At 46.7% G+C, this 14,067-nt stretch overlaps 1 protein-coding gene across 1 annotated transcript in view; it reads right to left on the minus strand.

Moving 5' to 3' along the window:
- The window catches only part of ralgps2 (Ral GEF with PH domain and SH3 binding motif 2), a 57,995-nt gene that overhangs the window by 31,035 nt on the left and 12,893 nt on the right, over positions 1-14,067 (minus strand). The window contains exons 4-7 of the mRNA XM_036518083.1: positions 11,359-11,442; positions 7,649-7,738; positions 7,323-7,415; positions 5,763-5,889 (exon numbers count right to left, since the gene is read on the minus strand). Coding sequence (XP_036373976.1) covers positions 5,763-5,889; positions 7,323-7,415; positions 7,649-7,738; positions 11,359-11,442 — 394 coding nt within the window. The remainder of the gene's footprint in view (positions 1-5,762; positions 5,890-7,322; positions 7,416-7,648; positions 7,739-11,358; positions 11,443-14,067) is intronic.

Raw genomic sequence — 14,067 nt, forward strand, 5'->3', positions numbered from 1 at the left:
CATAAATATATCCATAGCCTGTTTCCCAATATTTACAGATGAACACTGAATTTGATTTAAATGAAAGTAAACAGCTATGATGATATATATCCTGTAAATAAGACAGTACGTGAACCTCAGTTTTATTGATGCATGTGCAGTGTGCATATTGCAGCTGAGACCCATGTATGTGAACTTTGACTGAAACTTAAAAGATATTAGCGGTATCTGCAGGACTCTCCCAGTGAATTAGGAACAAAAAATAAATAAAGAAATGAATAAAAACTGAATGGAGTGCGTGACTGAACTTATGGCCATTACCAAGCTCTCCCTCTGTCAACTGCATTCATAAGCAAAAAAAATAAAAATCTTCCTCCTTGACTTTGCAGGTGCCAACACCACCAACACATCTGTCCCCTCTTCCAACAGGACCTCACTTTTTCAAGAACGCTGGAACACTTGCATCCTGCTGATCCAGAGTCAGCTTGCCCATTCATCACTGTAACACCATTTTGTTTTAAAAAGAACATGTGGATCTGCCATCTGTACTTCAGGTAGAGGTACGCCCTTTTCTGAAGCTGCAAGTAGACACTAGAATCAGGCCTGCTGGCGCTGGGGGGCATATAACAAGAATGTATTTCTTCAATTACTTTATGATCAGCCCATTTAAGAGCCTGTGTGTCATGGAAATGTTCTGGGGGGGGATTGGCACCATTTAGCAATGTGGACTTTTCCATTGCATAGCTCTCCCTACAATCCAGCGCCTGGCACCCTGAATCACAGCATATCATTTTCCTGCAGGGTTTACATTGTATTCTGATCCCTCTGGCACCCGCTCCACACTGGCAGCGAACCGCTCCTGAACACTCTGTTCATTTTCACACTCGCCGCTCTGCAGCCGCTTCCCGAACCATACAGCCACATCTCTGCGATGATCATTAGGAGAACTATTCCCGCCTCGCTGTGGAAAGAGCGCGATAACCTCACCGGTGACCTGCGCTGGCAGAACATAGCCGATGGAAACTAAATCGTCACTCACTGGCAAGTGAATTTAATGGCAGCAAGCTGTGTTTGCATCAGTGACATGATTCCTTAGGTTTTAAATGGGAATTTTTCCAACGTAAAAAAGGGCTACAATTAGTACCCATAGTAGCCACTGAGTGGTGTCAACAGTAATGAGGGCGAGAGAAAAAGTAGCTGCTAGATTTGTGTCGAACTTTATTTACCCCTGCAGTGAAGAATTATCTCTCAAGCAGTGTTTTGATGGATTGCCTCTGCTCTGTGGCGTGATTAACGTCTAAATCCACACAACAGTGCCAGAAAACACAACCCCAGCAGGGGAGCTGGCATCGTCCAGAGGGTTTGGGTTTTACTGCCCATCTTCTCCATTCAGCCTCTGAACAGCCAGACCATCCTGCCCATCTGTCTGTCTGGGGGGGGGGGCATAAATGCCAGGTTTGGTTTTTACGGTCCTCCGTTTGAATCTTTGGACAGTAAAATTTATTGAGCTTGCGTATTCTTCCAGCTTGGTTCGTGCTGCTCTCTCATCTGCATCCACTGGTGAGGATGTAGCCAGTGCTGCGTGTCAGCTGAGCATTCCCATCCTGGAGAAGGTTCAGCCTCCGCCTCCGCTCCATCGTGTGAACCGGACTCTGTGAGGGCTGGAGCAGACCTGGACCGGGCTCCTTCCCATTTTCAAACGGTTTCAGGCAGTCCCCCAGCGTCTGCCGCAAAGCAGCCCCACTGTCGGCTCGCACCTCATCTCGGAAACGGTGTTTCTCCCTGGGTACAGTGGATCCAAGCTTTCTGCTCTCTCTCTCCACAAAAGCCTCTTTATATGCGCGCAAATTAAGCCGGTTTCTCTGGCCGCCTCGGTGCCCTCGGATGAGGCCACAGAACTACAAAGGCTCTACAGTACAGAGAGATGCTGTGGTGGAACAATCACCACACATGAAGCTAAGCTACAAGCTACAGGAAGACCACAGTCTGACCAAAGGGGAGGGGGGGGGGGGGGGGGGGGCCTGGCAGCCAATGGCAGTGGCTCCAAGCACATGGGGACACAGTGTTCAGCATTAACAATGACATCACAAACAAACCCATCAATCACCCCCGCTCTCCACGCACTGCCATCCGTGCTCTGAGCTGCAAGCTGCACCGATAACTCACACAAAGCTACTTGTCATCCCCGCTAAACAATCTCGCTGGCTTCTCGACTTCCACAAAGACGGGGGAGAGCAGAAATATGTATCTGGATGAGGGATGGCGAAGGCCGTGCAGACGCGAGCGGTGACAGTGACAGATGAGCTTTTCGGGGAGAACGCGGCATCTAAGAGGCTCGGGGCGCCACGGCGCGGCTCGTCGGCCGCATCAGCCACGTCCTGCTCCAGCCCTCGCTCCCGCTCCCACTCCCTCTCCCTCTCCAAGGGACCGCCGCAGATTTATGACAAGAACTAATGACAGCATTTTAATGCGTTTCAGATCTGCTGTAGTACAAGGAGCAGCATTTTCCCCCCGGCCTGCCAGGCAGGGCTGGTCGTCTTCCAGAGGCATCTTCTCCATTCACGCCTCCCTTCGCGCTCTCCGCGCTCCGGGTTCGAGCTCCGCATCCACGCCGCCCTCAGATCCAGCCGACAGGAATACCTGGTCCAGCAGCCCTGTTTTCTTTGAATGCTTCCATGGCGGATTTTTGAGCTGTTTTTCAAACTGACAGGATGATATCACGAGAGACTGGGACGGGAAGAAGATCCCAGGTTTTTTTCCCTCAGTGGTCTGACTCATTCCAGGCCCTCCCCCAGCCACAGGGGCTGCTGCGTCTCGGTCACTGCCAGGTGCCGGAGATTTCACGCCTGTCAGATTCGGCACATCTGCAGACATCGAGCCAGATTAATGTAATTTCACCCACATTTGCTTTTTGTTTGGCTGTGTGGATCTCATCGCTACAAGTTGTCGGAGAACCTGTTTTAAAAAAAAAAAAGAAAAAGTAGAGGCGGATCAAGCTGCTCTGCGGTGTGACTTTTTCCACACCGTGGTTGGAGCCCGGGAGGCCGCGCTGATGTGTCTATTATGTTGTTGTCACAGCAGGTCACATTTCTTTTGCTAAACATCGTGCCAATTAACGAACACGGAGGGACAAAGTCACCGAAATGCTCCGGCCCACTCGTTCACTTAAAAATAACCACACTGGATATAAATAAAATGGTGATGTGATGTATACAAAGGAACGCATCCAACCCACAACTTAGGAAAAACAAGAACAGCTCATAAGAAAATACAAAAAAAAAAAAAAACCTAAGTACTCACAGGACTGATGGACTGTTTTTCCCTCACAACTCATCAAGGAGGATTCCTGTTGTTTGTTCCCACTCATTCTGGACACAATTTGTCCTGCCAGTATTGAAAAACATCCTCCTTATTTAACAGTTTCTCCATGACTCATGTATTTATCCAACCTAAAGAAAGGGAAAACCATTTTCCTTCAAGGACCTGTCTGTCGAGTAACAGTGGTACAGTGCAGGGAAGCGAGCTGGTGAAGATAAAAAAAAAAACTTACAACCTCCCAGCCAACCAAGAGGAAAGACCCAATGATGACATAAATCGAAATGACTTTTACCAGCAAGCACAGTGACAGCCCAGACAAATCACAGTTATGGGTGAGCGGTCATGGCAACACACAGAGCTCGGGCGGAGGAACTCTGGGAGCTGGGTGGCGCCTTCTGGCTGCGCTCTGGCTGCAGCGTTTACAAGGGCAGAGGGAGAGGTCCTCGGCGCTTTGACTCAACTGCAACTCATCGCGTCGTCCGCGCCGTGGCCCCGGCGGCGCAGCCTCAACCAGGATGCTGCGGTTTTCTTTACACGGCAAGAGGGAGCACGGCTCGTAAATACCCCACGGCTCGAAACATACACACGGGCGCCCAACCGTGTCGCCGCTTTCCGTGTCCATTCAAAAAAATCGCTCAGAACAAACTGCCAGGCTCTTTCACAACACGCCCTCAACAACTGGGGACGAGAGGGGCACAAGCCTGCAAGCATCATCGTGCAGGCAAGATCTGTCAAACAAAGGAGTCGCGCACAACGCAAACAGACCCACAAACGCAACACCCATAACACTGATTTCACTTGCAGACGCTAACTAAAAGGATAACAATGAGGTTGCCTTTTTGGATAGCTCCGACTCTAGTGGATGAGTGTTGTGGATGAATGAAAGAGTTTTGTTTTCCTTACCTATAACAGACATTTCTCTATTCTTTCAGTAATTACTTTTTTAGAGCATTCCAATCAGTAAAAGTCCACTTTTAACTGTTTAATGTATATATATATATATATATTTATATTTTCATGCAAGCATTGCAGACAATAATACAGTAATGTCTGTTGCTGTTCAAACAAAGGGGTTGTAAAGGTTTTGATGCCCAATGTTGCAGGTTTGGGCACCCTGAACTGATGCACTTTCAATATGCATGCAAGATATTATTATGATGCGGGGAAAAATTCTAAAAACCCAGCAGCAGGTTGTCATATCAGTTTGAACCGACAATCCCGCCTCCTGTCAGAGGGAAATGCTAGCCCCAGGCTCTGCCCTCTGTGAAACTGTGGCTTCCCCTGATAATCATCAATGTTCTACTGGTCCCCTTTATCTCTGAATCTCTGGGTTTTGGGATACACAGACCTCCTGCGTCTTACTTCAGTGACCCATTTCAGAACATGCTGAACTGAACCATGAAAGCCAAGGTTGAGAAGCTTAAATCTGAGTTACTACAGGGGGTCATGGGAGGGAACACTGGCTCTGAGACCTCAGGAGCTTGTTTCTTCAAAGTTGAGGCTAAAAAGTTCTAACTTGTGTGCAGACAGATCAATTTCATCGACTAAGAAAAGGAGACAGCTTGAGCCTTCATGATGCGAGTGACACTAGCCTTAATTTAAAAGACAAATGATTACACCTCCTGTGCGGTGTCACAAACTTTTGGTCACAGGGCAGATGTAACCTCTTGATCATTGCGTTTTGAAAGAGGCAATAGTTTGTTACACAGTGGGGGCTTATGTCTAGCCAAGTTCCGCCTTTCTCCTCTGGATGTCTTTGGAAGTATGGCCTTTGCTCTAGATTGGCATTGCTGTGTTGATTCACAGAGAGCAGGGAGAAGGCAAATAGTATGTGCTAACATTGGTTCTCTTAGCTACATATTGAGAAAATTGTTGCTATTATTCCAAAATCTGGTTATGAGGGATGATATAAGAATATACAGTACCAGTCAAAAGTTTGGACAAGCCTGATTAAGATAATGGGAAACATGCATTCAAAGACATGTTGATCTAAAGACTGATGCCTATGTATGAATTTATTTACAAAAAAAAAAAAAAAACTTATTTTTAAAAAATATTTTTTGGTTACTTTGAAAAATCTAACATGTAAAATAGTATTGTTTTGTTTAACACTTATTTGGCCGCTGCATAATTCAATTTGTGTTTTTTCATACCACATACTTGTGTTATTTCATAGATGTCTTTACTATTATCCTAAAATGTAGAAAATTGTGAAAATAAAGAATAAAAGTTGTGTCCGAACTTTTGACTGGTACAGTAAATATACACCTTAAATAATTTACTTCTTTAAATTCACAGCATTAGATTAAATTTAATCAACAAAAAAATAAACGTTGACCAAAAATACGTTTTTTTTTTTTAATTCTGACATTCAGCAATGAATAACGTCTCAAACTGTACACACACAACCCTTTTGATTTAGTCAGAACGAGAGCGGGAAGAGAGAACGGGGACACTCGTCTTACCCAGGTAAGGAATGCAGGAGGTCATGCTCTGACTCCTAATGTAGTCTCGCAGACGCTTGTAGTTGTCCTCCTTCGACATCAGGTACTCCAGCTTCTCAAACGCGGCCTTGTCCTTCCGGCTCAGCAGCTGAAGAAAGACAGCCAGTCAGAACAACAGACACGAAACCAGCGCGACTGAAGCAGCGTGCCACCAAATAAACAGCCGCTAGTCTCCCAGTCTTCTCCTCTACAGAACGCCACATTATCACGTTCCATTCTTTTTTATTTTATTTTGTGGTGAAATTTTCGGGAGCTCCAGACTGAGTTCTGGCAAGCCACTATTGCACTGTGTTAGCTTGAGTATGTGCACATGTTTGCACTGGCTAATAAGGTTATTCATCAAAAAAACGAACTGATTTGACCGAGAATGTGAAATCCTGGGTCTGTTTTATTGGAAGAATAATATATCAACAAACACCAACCTAGACAACAGCAGAAGCCAGGTCTGATTTTTTTTTTTTTTTGGTCCAGGACTAAATTCCTGGTAGAATGTTCCAGGAAGGTAAGAGGAAAAAAATGCATTTTTTTCTTCTTGGAGACACAGGAACAGGCGAACGAAAGAAATGTGAGGCACAGGTGTTTCCAAAAGCACTGTAGGAAGGAAGGACTATAAAGGTCTTTAAGAGTGGCTGTCAGACTACTCTATCAATTGGTTATAGAGGATTGAATAACTTGTTGCAGCTACACGGACGCCCAGCCTCGTAATTTATGACGTTTGAGTTGTCCTGAAGCTGCCTCTCAACGGTTTACTTTCTAGTCCCATATTAGTATTATTATTATATTATTATATTATTATTAATAAGCTGAATTTCTAATCAAAGTGTCAATTAAGGGGGTCTGATTTGTTCTTAAAAGGGAGTATTTGGCAGTGCACATCCTGCATGTACAGTTCCTTCCTTTGACAGGGGTAGGGAAAAGAATGTAACCTTCAGGCTCTGTGTTCTGTTGAACACTCCAGTGCAGCAGGGGGCAGCATGCACCTTTGTGTTGATTTACACTCTGCCTGTAAACCCACTGAAGAGTACAGTATCTCCTATAACACAGGTAGATTAGATGCCTTTAGTTGGTACACATTCTGCAGCATTGAAGAAAACGTTTCAATGATGACAATGAAAAAGCTGTTGTTTTTACTCTTAGTATTTTCATAATTATTATTTATTATTTAGTCAATACTGGAAATTGCAGAAACCTGCAAAAAGGTTACCTGTATATACTGTATATAAATGTAGTATCCATTAGCTTTGCAGCTAGCGTTAATCATTTGCACACAGGCTGTCCAATATGACTGGGCCGACATGAAAAAATTTGTAATTTCTAGCACGGATAATATATACTATCATGCATCTGAATGTGACACTTAAAAGAAAAATCAGTATGATGAATAAAACAGAGGGTAGTACTGATGTTCAATATTAAAAAGTGTTACAGAATTTATTCAAGGACAGTAGAGAAACATCACTAAATGCCTTCTCTTCTTTCAGTTGTTTAATATGCAGAAGAGAAGGCCCTAGGAGCACTCACCGCCCACGTCTTGGTCAGCCTGAAGATCGGAGCACTTTGTAAACCAGACACCACCGCCATCACTGCATGGAGGTTGTTCATTTCACAGAGTTTCTGAAAGTGCATACAAGAAGGAGCTCAGAAGGCAGCAAGTGCAAAGAAAGGAGGAGCCATCCGTAACTCTTTTTTCCTCATTGCCGCCTCAGTGTACATATCTCTATACTCGGTGGAAGGCAAAGGTGCTAGATGAGAACTGCCAAAAGTGAAATCAGTCAACGTGAAACTTCTCTCTACACTACAGGAATGCAGTAGCAAAGCACCAGAGTGAAACACCTGGACATATTTACCTTTGCTGTTCTGATGTATAGACTCAACACCTCTGCTCTGATTTTCAGGGTCTGCGCGTGCAAGATCTCCCGGACCACCCAGAAGCTGACCTGCCAACACACAGACAGACAAGGCACTGACCACTGGCACAGCAATGGCAACTTCACCACGAACATATCACTGACATCGTGGCACGGAAATTGCAGTTTGCATTTTTCATAGAATGAACCTTTATTCAACAATTAGTTTGAATTTCAGTATTGTATGAAATTAGCTGCAATATCCTCACTCGGATGATAGCAGACAAATGCGTCTTTCACGTCATGGGCATCAAGTAATTTCATGAAGTATGAGAAGCCCGTGCTAGCACTGTATGCTGGATTTTTTTGACAGACAAAAGCTCAAAATATGATACGACTGCATAAAACCCGTTGCATGATAATATTAACACAATAAATATCTCAGTCATGACGCTGATTCAGTGTGGCCAGGACAACTGGAGAACAAGGCAATATGAGCACTCCTGGGTCTTGGTTTTTCCACAGCTGTCTGTACGGAGTGTTCCTGAAGAATCACTCTCAGACAGATACTGGCTTCTCGAGCGATATCCGTTGAAGCCAAGGCAGAAATATAGCCCTTGGAGATCATTCCTAATCGCCCTGCTTGGAGAGAGCCTGCCGAGCTTTGGGAACCCGAGTTCTGGGGCGCTGACGTCACCTAGCGACGGACGACCTCTAGCGCTCAGCGCTTCCCCTCTCGTCTATTGACCTCATTTTCGAGCCCCCACTGCCAAAAGGTAATCAATTCTGCCGGGAATGGGATAGAATGGAAATAAATAAGAGAGCCGGGCTTCCAGGGGGCTTTAGCTGTGATGATGGGAAAACCACGCCAGCTGACGGAGGACAGCATGGGGCGGTTGCTATGGTGCCGGGGACTGGATGGGTCCGCATTCGACTCCCGGGTGGGACACTACTTTTCTGTTCTGGACTAAATCGTGCTTCCTTGAGCGTTCCTGTTACCCTCCCCTACTAAAACTGCCTGAACGGGGTGGCCTCCAGACACTTAAAAACATCATGTACATAGGTATTTATGGCACGGAGACACAGGAGACACTTCAATGCTCGAGAATAAATAGCTACTGGGTATAGAAACCCATGGACAGCACTCCATGCTTTCACTGATGCTTTTGTTACATTCCTTGCAAGGCGGTCTCATTTTCCCATTCCTGTGACCCTCCGAAGATGTCATTTGACTTCATGGGAGTGAAAGGAAAGCAAAGCAACGCGGCGCTTCCTCGGCTGCCCCGGTGCTGAAAACTGCCCGACTCTTATGCAAATATCTGAGGGAAAGAGAACCAGATGTTCTTAATACAGAACATCTGTCACGCGCTAATCTGGAGTGTTTGAGCGAGGCAGACAAAGGGAGTGGGGAGGGATAGAGAGATTAAGATAGAGAGAAGAGGCCATGGAAGAGCAAAGCGCAATGCTGACAGAGGGATCTGAGGGGTTCCAGTGTCCAAAGCCCAGGCAGTGTCAGACGCATTCCTACAGCACTGTGGAGTAGAAGACACACCAGTGAACTCCGGACACAAAACTACAGGAGGGTCACCACTACCACATGCTAGCGTTAGGCGCTTTACTTCACACTTTACAGTAAATGCCCCTCTATGCGCTAGCTGCACGATGCCAACCTGCTCTGCTGTAAGATACCCTGGGCAGGGACATCAACCAAACAAACTATGCAACACAACCCATAATAATGGCACCCCTGGTACTTCAGTGCATTGACAAAACACTGCACAGGATTACAAAAAAAATATGAATGAGTTGGAATGCCCTCAATGTGATGTTAATATAATGGCAGGCTACATCTCCTGTGGCCAGCTGAACACTTCCACAGGTCAGAGGAGTCTGTTGACCATCTGAGGGATCTGAAGAGCTGGAGCGTTGGCTGCAAGGCTCCTGCACTCTGCCTCCACTTGTTCCCATCAAACAGAGTTATATACGAGACAGGAGGAGCCCTCAGAGCTGCGCACTCAAACACAGCGGCTTTATTGCTCCGTTTACGGTCGCGTAAACCGTTCCGTTAAACGCTACACGGTTCCAAGTGAACAATAATAATAAATTAAACAACACAGGAACTCAGCCACTGAGTGGTAACTCAGGATTGAGGCATTTAATAACACCAGACACTCTTGTAAAAAGGAGAATGAGGGCTTCAAGGGGATTTACGTCGTCTTAGTAATCACAACTGTGACGTCTGCAGTACCGCTGCGCTGATCTTGGATTCTGTCCTCGGCCAAAGCGCCAAGGGGAGGTGACTGACCCTCTGACCTCAGAGCTGACAACTCGTTCTGAGGGGGGGGGGGGCGTCATGGTGTAAGGGGACAGAGAGCAGAGTCACCACCAAAACCCTGTCCCAATTCACTCTGACCTGGGCACACAATAACATGGCAAATGCCCTCACGTCCGTTTCCAAAGCCCCATAATGGCATTCAAAGGAATAACAGGGGGCAAAAAAAGATTTCACTCATGTTAAGGACCTATGTGGGACTCTTTTTCCATCCTTCCCAAGTCACATTACTCAAAAAGCACATTTTGCTTGGCTCCTACAGCCCAGTGTGTAACATCTTGAATCGTAGTTTGGGCGCTGCTATAAATGGAAGAAATTTCCACAGGACACTTGAAACACATTCTTTGCAGATATTCTAATATTTATATTGGATGGCTATAAAGCTGATCTTAAAGGTGAAGCATATAAACCCATGGAGTGAGATGAGAAGGCGTCGCTGCTCTGCACGTCACTCTGTGGCTCACACTGATGTCAGGAGGTGCCCAGAACACTTCACAGCCACTGGAAGGACAGGATACACACATACGCACACACACACACACACACACACACACACACACACACACACACTCACTATAACACATACACATACATACACACACATGCTCACTGTAACACATACACACATACACACACATGCTCACTATAACAGATACACACACTGGAACACATACACTCACTCACTCATTGACTCACTACACCATATAGACACACAAAAACATACACTCACCATAACACATACACACACATGCACACAAAGCAAACATACACTCACTATAACACATATACACACACAACCAACGGCCAGAGTGTCCAGACCATGCTGGTTCTAAGAAAAGAGAGACATTACACTGAAGCTGTAGACTTAGCCTGGCCACTGATAAGCATTCAGCACTCCCTTTGAGTGGAGCAGGAGGCCTCTTGACAGACAGGGATATGAGCTGTGGTACTTGACACTGCTTGGCAACATTTCTGAAGTTTATTTAAACTGTTTCAATTGGTTGGTCTCAATTTGTTAGTTAGAAGCAATTACAATGTCCGTTACATGAAAAAGTGGGACACACAATACTTCCATGTGGTAGCTGTAGTTATCAACTTAGTCCTCATATTCTGACACGTTAACTTGTGTGTGTGATGCGTGCATGATGGGCCCAGATGAGACTCCCGTTGCTGAAACAGGCGTTTGGTGAGAGAATGCGAGTTTCCAGTCACCTGCCAGCTCAGACATCCCAGCCCACACGCTCAGCCTCCTTCAGCACTGAGCCAAAGCCAAGAAGAGAAATCAGGGCCAGAGTGAGGATTGCCTGTTCCCCGTTTCACTCGCGGAGCCTAAAATAGCCGTTTCTCCACGGTGTCCCTGTTTTACTCAGTGACTCACCTGGTTGAACCTGCGGGTGAAGGCCACAGCGTTGGGGGCGGAGCTGTGCTTTTCCTTCTTGTTCCAGCCACAGCTCGACAACTCCTGCAAAAAAGCGGGGGAGCGGGGGGGTACACTTGGAGTCAGAAAATTTATATACAGTCTAAATATTGTCTGTTTTTCATAAGTGCCTGAGTCACAGATCTCGTTATAACACCGACACGCAGCCAAAACCTGAGACCCTACAGCCCTGCAGAATCGTAATCCAAATAAAATGCACATTCCAATCCAAAACCACAGCAGAGGGAGAATGAACCAATTACGGGAGGGGAAAAAAAAATCACTAGCAACAGATTTTTAAGGTAAACATTGTGCACAGTAACGTATCTCTATGCAGCCCTGTTGAACACCCCGACCTACCTAGCAGTGTTGGTGTGGGAAAGGATCATGGAAAGCATGGATCTGGTATCAGAGTCCATGGAGATGAGGGGAGAGTGGTGGTCCTCTAATGGTCCGCTCACACCTTGGTTCAGTCTGTCCTTTTTTGTTTTTTTTTTTTTTACACCTCCCAGTAACCCAGCTTGTGTCACTTCATAAATCAGAGCTTTCCTCCCATTTGACTGAAAGGGTTCTGGCAGAGTGGAGGTGACGCTCACAGGGGAGACCACACTTGCGCTCAGACGCCCGCCGGCGCTGAGGGCCCGCTGTCGGGCTGGGGGGAGGGGGGGAGGCTTGGGGGGCTGCGCGGACCTACGGAGCCTCGGTTCGGACCTGTGAACACACGCACACGGCCCTGATGTAATATTAGGAAAATGTTGTGTAAGCGGCATTCATCAGCCTCGCTCACGCTCGTCCCCTGGGGCCGGCTGCCTGGAACCACCGACCAACCCCTGGACCTCAGTCTGCACCAGGACAGACCGCTGCTTATTAATCCAAATCAGATGGAAACCATCTCTCCAAAAGCCCCCCCCCCTCAAAAAAAATTGTCTACAGCACGTACCAGTCATTCTGGTTCTCAAAATAAGGCCCTCACTTTTTTACTTATTTTAGACCCCATTGTCTAATAAGGAGAGTTCAACATGCGCTCCCACTGACAGTTTCCAGGGAATCGTATAGTGAAAGACTATGCACAAGAAAACAGCAGCGCACAGCAAAAAAAGGAACGCAGGAAAAAAAGCGCTCCATTATTAAATTCGAGAGGTATGTTACCCACATCTGCGTCCACCCCCCGCTTGGCCTGTGTAAGGCATCAATCACTCCGATGCTTTAAAACTGACCTGTGCAGCCAGCGAAAACGGTGAGTCTGCAGCACTGCAGCTGTCAGCTGGGGTCAGTAAACTGTGAAAACAGCCCGTATGACAGAGAGGATGTGTGAGGGGATGGAATAATGAGCGGACCTCACGTTTGGTGCCCCGCTCGGGGGAGAGGGGGAAGGGGCAAGACACGCGAGCGCACGTGGGGCCAGGGAACACTGACCGCACTCACAGGTGCCCGCAGCTGAAGGGGCTGCGCCTATCAGTGGACAGCTTTTCTCCGTTCCAAAAACCTGCCCATCATCGGGACTTGGCACTCTGCGTTTATTTTCACAGGGCTCCTCTTTAAACACAGTAGTCTTCCCAGACCGCACCCCTGTCACTCATCCGGACCATAATAACGAGTCCAATACTCATGTGTTCCATCCCAGAAGGGTGGCCTCCTCTCGGACGGTCCTGTTGGGGGACAGTCCCCAGGAGCAGGTTGGCGAAGCGGACAGGCCACAAGGGAGGTCAATTCCATTGTGTGCTGAACAAGCAGCAGCCGGCCAGTGTGACGCTATTAAAAGAGCGTGCGGTTTACACCACGTCTGGCAGACTATGCCACAGCGCCTCCCTGTTTCCAGACAACACACAGAGCAGCGGGGGCGGGAGATCCCACACTCAGGCGACCGACTCTCACAGACTGCCATCGGCACCGGCGACAACCGGCCAATGAAATCATTCCTGCCGATAATCCCTCCGCTTGTACAGTATCACCTGACAACTCGTTGTAAAATCAAATGAAAACTATGGGGCTTGTAAAATTCACAGTTTGAGATATCCAAACACTGACACCGAAGCAGGGCTGGAAAGGCTCTCTCCATGTAGGCCTCGCCAGGCCGCATAAGATCCTGTGTGCAGTCTCTCAGCTTTGCACAGTAGTGCGGGGCGCACACTCCAGATTCACGCCTCTGTTCCAACACTGGAGACGACAGAGCACCCACACGGCGGTGGCCACTGCCAAAAGCCTGCCTTCACAGCTTGTGCGACGCGAGAGGTCCTCGTCAGGTGAACAGCAGCTCCAAAAAAGGTGAACTCCTAATTACAGACAGGCCGATCGCACACATGGTGGGACAGTCACCAGGGACACCGTCAGTTGGATACAGTTACATGTAAGGATAAAAGCTATTGAAGGTAGAATAAAATTATTTCGAGTCATAATTATGAAAAGGATACAAGCAAATGTAAATAACAGAATGGTAATGTTACCAAAATATTCACAGTATAAGAAGCAAACAACTTCTGAAATGCAGTTCCAGAAAATCTTTACAGTAATGTGGCAATGGATGATAACTGCATTTTAAAATGCATGCAACTGTAATAGTATGGATCATGAGTTTGCAAAGGAATGGAGGGGTTGCTGAGTTGACTTGCACTGTACAGAAACTGTGTGTGATAAGAGAAAAAACAGGAACTGTCAAAATCTTTGCCCGTT

The sequence above is a fragment of the Megalops cyprinoides genome, chromosome 2 (assembly GCF_013368585.1).
Source record: "Megalops cyprinoides isolate fMegCyp1 chromosome 2, fMegCyp1.pri, whole genome shotgun sequence".
NCBI classification, from domain to species: Eukaryota; Metazoa; Chordata; class Actinopteri; order Elopiformes; family Megalopidae; genus Megalops; species Megalops cyprinoides.